The sequence below is a fragment of the Lissotriton vulgaris genome, chromosome 7, assembly GCF_964263255.1.
Source record: "Lissotriton vulgaris chromosome 7, aLisVul1.2, whole genome shotgun sequence".
Taxonomy (NCBI): Eukaryota; Metazoa; Chordata; class Amphibia; order Caudata; family Salamandridae; genus Lissotriton; species Lissotriton vulgaris.
The window spans coordinates 1,151,331,391-1,151,337,490 of NC_141695.1; the positions used below are offsets into that span (position 1 = coordinate 1,151,331,391).

The 6,100-nt window shown below is 42.2% G+C and overlaps 1 protein-coding gene across 1 annotated transcript in view; it reads right to left on the reverse strand.

The window, feature by feature from the left end:
• IL17B (interleukin 17B) overlaps positions 1-5,763 on the reverse strand; it is a 49,635-nt gene extending 43,872 nt beyond the window's left edge. Inside the window, exon 1 of the mRNA XM_086931593.1 lies at positions 5,475-5,763. Within this exon, the coding sequence (XP_086787719.1) occupies positions 5,475-5,495 (21 nt within the window). The 5' untranslated portion in view covers positions 5,496-5,763. The remainder of the gene's footprint in view (positions 1-5,474) is intronic.
• Between the last annotated feature and the right edge of the window lie 337 nt (positions 5,764-6,100).

The window sequence follows — 6,100 nt, forward strand, 5'->3', positions numbered from 1 at the left end:
CCCATTACATTAACAAGTGAAAGGTAGAGGAACAAAAACAATTAATTCCTCTAGCCTTCAGCCATAAAAGAAATGTTGTTTGTTTCTTAGCTGGGTCATCTTGTCTCATTCCTGCAGGCTGGTTCAGACAGCCAGCACTCCTACCCAGAAACAATGAGGGAAGTTGGAACACTGCCCCAAGCACCATCTCTGTGAAGTGACAGTTATTTAAAAAACTGCTTCTACACACACAAGGCTTGGGCGCATGTGCTCCAACTTCCAAGGTCGTTGTGCCTCAAGCATTGTGTCATCAACTTATTACAAGCAACTAAGTGCTGCATTTTCTTATAATTAACGCTTTCTGATATCAGAACACGCCGATTATAAGAAAATTAACACAATGCATTATCGGGAGATTGCGAGTTCCCACATATTATATCGATTCAGAAAAGGGGGTGGTGATGATGTTGTAAATATTTTTGTCCACCCTAAGCGTGGAAGGGTATTCTCAGATGTGAGACCCTTGCTCATTGCACCATCAGGATTCAAGCAAACCGGGCCGAAGACGGCTGTAATGCCAGAAACCGGTCCCCGGGAGCTTGTTTCCTTCCCAGTGTAAGAATTGGCTTTTGTAGTTTGGTGTGCCCTGTTCCCATCATGCACTGGGACAGGAACAGACTAATTTGCATACAGCCAGGTTCTGAAACTGGGATGGTGCAGTGAGCTAAAAAACGGTGTTGGATCTAGCCCTGATCTCTTGACTTGGTGAGAGCTTTCTGCTTAATTCAGAGACTCTGTCCCTCACCACCCCTTGTTGTAAATATTTTTGTCCACCCTAAGCGTGGAAGGGTATTCTCAGATGTGAGACCCTTGCTCATTGCACCATCAGGATTCAAGCAAACCGGGCCGAAGACGGCTGTTTTGCCAGAAACCGGTCCCCGGGAGCTTGTTTCCTTCCCAGTGTAAGAATTGGCTTTTGAAGTTTGGTTTGCCCTGTTCCCATCATGCACTGGGACAGGAACAGACTAATTTGCATACAGCCAGGTTCTGAAACTGGGATGGTGCAGTGAGCTAAAAAACGGTGTTGGATCTAGCCATGATCTCTTGACTGGGTGAGAGCTTTCTGCTTAATTCAGAGACTCTGTCCCTCACCACCCCTTGTTGTAAATATTTTTGTCCACCCTAAGCGTGGAAGGGTATTCTCAGATGTGAGACCCTTGCTCATTGCACCATCAGGATTCAAGCAAACCGGGCCGAAGACGGCTGTAATGCCAGAAACCGGTCCCCGGGAGCTTGTTTCCTTCCCAGTGTAAGAATTGGCTTTTGTAGTATGGTTTGCCCTGTTCCCATCATGCACTGGGACAGGAACAGACTAATTTGCATACAGCCAGGTTCTGAAACTGGGATGGTGCAGTGAGCTAAAAAACGGTGTTGGATCTAGCCCTGATCTCTTGACTGGGTGAGAGCTTTCTGCTTAATTCAGAGACTCTGTCCCTCACCACCCCTTGTTGTAAATGTTTTTGTCCACCCTAAGCGTGGAAGGGTATTCTCAGATGTGAGACCCTTGCTCATTGCACCATCAGGATTCAAGCAAACCGGGCCGAAGACGGCTGTAATGCCAGAAACCGGTCCCCGGGAGCTTGTTTCCTTCCCAGTGTAAGAATTGGCTTTTGTAGTTTGGTTTGCCCTGTTCCCATCATGCACTGGGACAGGAACAGACTAATTTGCATACAGCCAGGTTCTGAAACTGGGATGGTGCAGTGAGCTAAAAAACGGTGTTGGATCTAGCCCTGATCTCTTGACTGGGTGAGAGCTTTCTGCTTAATTCAGAGACTCTGTCCCTCACCACCCCTTGTTGTAAATGTTTTTGTCCACCCTAAGCGTGGAAGGGTATTCTCAGATGTGAGACCCTTGCTCATTGCACCATCAGGATTCAAGCAAACCGGGCCGAAGACGGCTGTAATGCCAGAAACCGGTCCCCGGGAGCTTGTTTCCTTCCCAGTGTAAGAATTGGCTTTTGTAGTTTGGTTTGCCCTGTTCCCATCATGCACTGGGACAGGAACAGACTAATTTGCATACAGCCAGGTTCTGAAACTGGGATGGTGCAGTGAGCTAAAAAACGGTGTTGGATCTAGCCCTGATCTCTTGACTGAGTGAGAGCTTTCTGCTTAATTCAGAGACTCTGTCCCTCACCACCTCTTGTTGTAAATGTTTTTGTCCACCCTAAGCGTGGAAGGGTATTCTCAGATGTGAGACCCTTGCTCATTGCACCATCAGGATTCAAGCAAACCGGGCCGAAGACGGCTGTAATGCCAGAAACCGGTCCCCGGGAGCTTGTTTCCTTCCCAGTGTAAGAATTGGCTTTTGTAGTTTGGTTTGCCCTGTTCCCATCATGCACTGGGACAGGAACAGACTAATTTGCATACAGCCAGGTTCTGAAACTGGGATGGTGCAGTGAGCTAAAAAACGGTGTTGGATCTAGCCCTGATCTCTTGACTGGGTGAGAGCTTTCTGCTTAATTCAGAGACTCTGTCCCTCACCACCCCTTGTTGTAAATGCCCACATATTATATGACAATAATACATGGGATTCTGTAATTCCTGAATAGAAACCTGTCTCTTTCTTTATAATAGGTGACATGTGACACACCCAGTTGCCTATTATAAAGAAAAAACGTAGTTGCTCAACTGTAATAACTTATTAAAGTTGAGTTCTGACGTCACAATGGCTATTGCTAGAGAGAGCAGACGAAGGCAAAGAAAGCATAATTAGGGAGCATAATAAAATAATCTTTTATTATTTTCTTTCTTCTACATTGTTCTTCCAGCTCAATAGTGACATGGTGAAAGGAGATATTTAATTTATGTAAATATGTTTATTTGTTGCACTCCTTAGGTAATTAAAGAAAAGTTAGAATCCTTTTGCATGTTTCTAAACATTTTGAATTACTGTCTTTTATTTTTAAATTACATGAATTAAACTGATTCTATGTTTTAACAAATATCCAAGCTTTTTTATGTGCTTAATTTGCACTAGAGATTCTAATTTTATTCTTCATGTTTGCAAATATGCTCTCTGTTACATATGAACGAGCTATGCGCCAGAATTGTACGTGGTCTGTGGAAAACGTGATGGTGTGACCATGTATTATTTTGAAATAAGGATCCCCTGCTGTACTTGATAAGGATATTGCTAGTCGCATTGGGGTTCCATAACCTCATAAAAGAACATGGTCTTCGACCTTCTTCCTCTAAATGGTGATGGAACTTCTACGTGACCTGCAATATCTTTATAATGCACAGTGTACTTTATCCCATATATGCATATGTGCCATTACTCATACATAGGGCCTGACCCTGCATCCAATTCCTGCCACACACAGCCATGTGTTTCCAGTCGTGGTTGGACGCCCACTGAGACTAGTGTAGGGGCAGCCATGTAGCCAAACCCTACTGAGCATACAAAAAAACATGCACAAACGGAGGTTTGCTGCCCACGGAGAGATAGGATCAGCATCTGTGGCCAACCCCAACTGTGTGCAGGCTAATGAATGCACAGGAAGAATTGAATGCCCACAGCAGGGCATGGTTGGAGATGAGACCCTTCGGCAACTCCACTGAAGGCCGTTAGCAGTGAAAGTTGGCTGTCTATGTGAGTTGAAATTAGTACAGAGTATATTATCTCCAAAAACACAGCATTCACAAAAGAAACTACACTTAAAGTGAAGTTATGGTTAGGATTGAATAGAATACCTTAGCATATGTTTGGAAAAGGTTCTGAACTCCACTTAAAATGACACAGTTATGGTTATGAATTAAAAACGAAAAATCACTGAAATTCCACAATATGCAATATGCTAACTCACACTAGAGCTATGTAAAATACAATTGGCACACCAAATAGAATGCTGATGACCTCAACCTTGCTGTAACAGATGCAATACATGATCTTTTAGGTCAGATTACATATCACATTACCATTAGTACTATCAATGAAACAACAACCTATATACTTATTTTATATTGGTTTGAGTAAGTGTTGACATTTAAGGATATTGGGCTTTTACGTGTAGTTACTTATTGGCATAACTATTGTTAGTTATCATCATAAGTATTGCATTTAGTGCACAAGTTTTGTATGTAAGGCTGGTGTGAGTTATAGATTGCAGAGATACCCATAACTTGCACGTTTCCGATTATTTTTCTTAACTGTACTTTAACTGTGGCTCTGTATGTGAGTGTGTGTTTTATGTATGTGGTATCTAATTGTTTATTCATTGCACAGTACATATAACACCAAACATCTCAAACGTAAGACATTCAACAGATATATACAAACAGCTCATATCCATTTTAGAGGCCAATAGGTGAGTGAGCAGATGAACTGTTGCTGCTGGTACAATAGAAGGGACTGTTACCTTTTCAGCACACTTTCTTCTAAACGTTTTCCTGCTGAAAATGCAGTACTAAGAGCTCAGCAAAAGACATCTATGGAACAATTTGTATTTTTGTGTACTGCAGTTCATTGCTGGAAAGCAAGAACCTGTTTGCATGTTAGAATCCATTGTAACTCACAGTATGTTATGAAAGTGAGATATTAAACTGCTTATAGTATGTGTTTGCAACAAAGATCAGTTTCAGTTTCATAAAGCTTTATTCACCTTTGAACACAAAAAAAAATAAAGCTTTATTCGGTACATATAAAAACAATGACCATAAAAGCACAAAATAGCATACACATATAGGCAAAAGACGGAAATACAGGGGTAATTATTTCAGCTTAAACCCTCAAAATGTTAAAACACTCAAGAAGTTAAAACACCATACTTTTCCTTGAATGGATTGATTTGTATAAAAAGGTAGCAGTAAAAAAGCAAACATCTGGGTTATGCATGTTAAAAAGCAATTTCATAGAATCGTTTACAGTGCGGACCCCATATTTTACAAAGATGGGTTTTAAAAAGGCTGTGCGCTTGCAACAAAGATCATATTAACACACCTATTTTTCCAGTACATATTTCATATTTGCTCATGGATCTCTGTCATAAGAAGTATCAAAAGACCAAGTGTTTCAAAGTGGTTTCTGTAGTTTAAACAATAAAAATGCCACCCGCCCTAAAAGTGAACTTAGTTCATCTCAGGGTTCCATTACTATGGATAAGAACTCTTTATATGGCCTCGTTTCTATATAAGGTCATAGCACACTAACGATTTGCAACATCTTTACAATACACAGTAGGGTGTACTTTATCCCGTATATATATTACCCTTGCGCACTGTTCAGTTAAAGTGCCATGAATCGACCCTGGATAGCTTCACTCTAAATATCACCTATGACTCAGTCATTAACGTGAGATACATCATACCATCAGACACTAACAAAAGCATCAAATTCTTTCCTTTGGGAAGTCAAAACATAAACACCACATCACAAAATCTTACAAATCAAACAATTTGAACATACATGCGTGTATTAAAACCATTATCGACACCTACCAGTTTCCATGAACACGTCATTCTCCAGCCACGCAGCGCTGCGTTTGGAGGAGAAAAATTGTAAAGTTGACAATGTAGCAAGATCTTCGCATAAGTGTGGGTGTGTGTTGTGAGGATAAAGGCACCTGCTTAATCAGAGCTAATCTCCCTGGGGGTGGAACATGGCACACAAACCCTTTCTAAAGGTGCTGACGAGGATGTTGACAGAGGCCCGGGCTTCGCTCTGTCTCACGCGCTACGCCGGGGAGTGTGCGTGGCGTGCGCGCCGCTCCCAGCATGCCGCTTTCCCACACTGTGTACACACACCGGGCTGATAGGCCCTGTTTGTTTGTGTCTTTCAGAACTTTCAAAGGCCCTTAACCTGCGGCTATTTGAAAAGTAGGAACACGAGATAAAGGGAAGGCGCACAAAGTCTAGAGCAGACGGCGAGCGTGTGAACCCGTGTACAGGTAAAATGGTGTAAACACAGTGCGTACTGACCATTGTGCTCAACCAGGTGTGCAGTGCTTAGGCCTGACTTGTCTACATTCGAAAACTTTCTTTTTCCCAATTTCCTGCATTCATCCCTATGAGCGCCCTCACATAATCTACAACTGCCTCCATTCAAGGTGACCCTAACACATCTT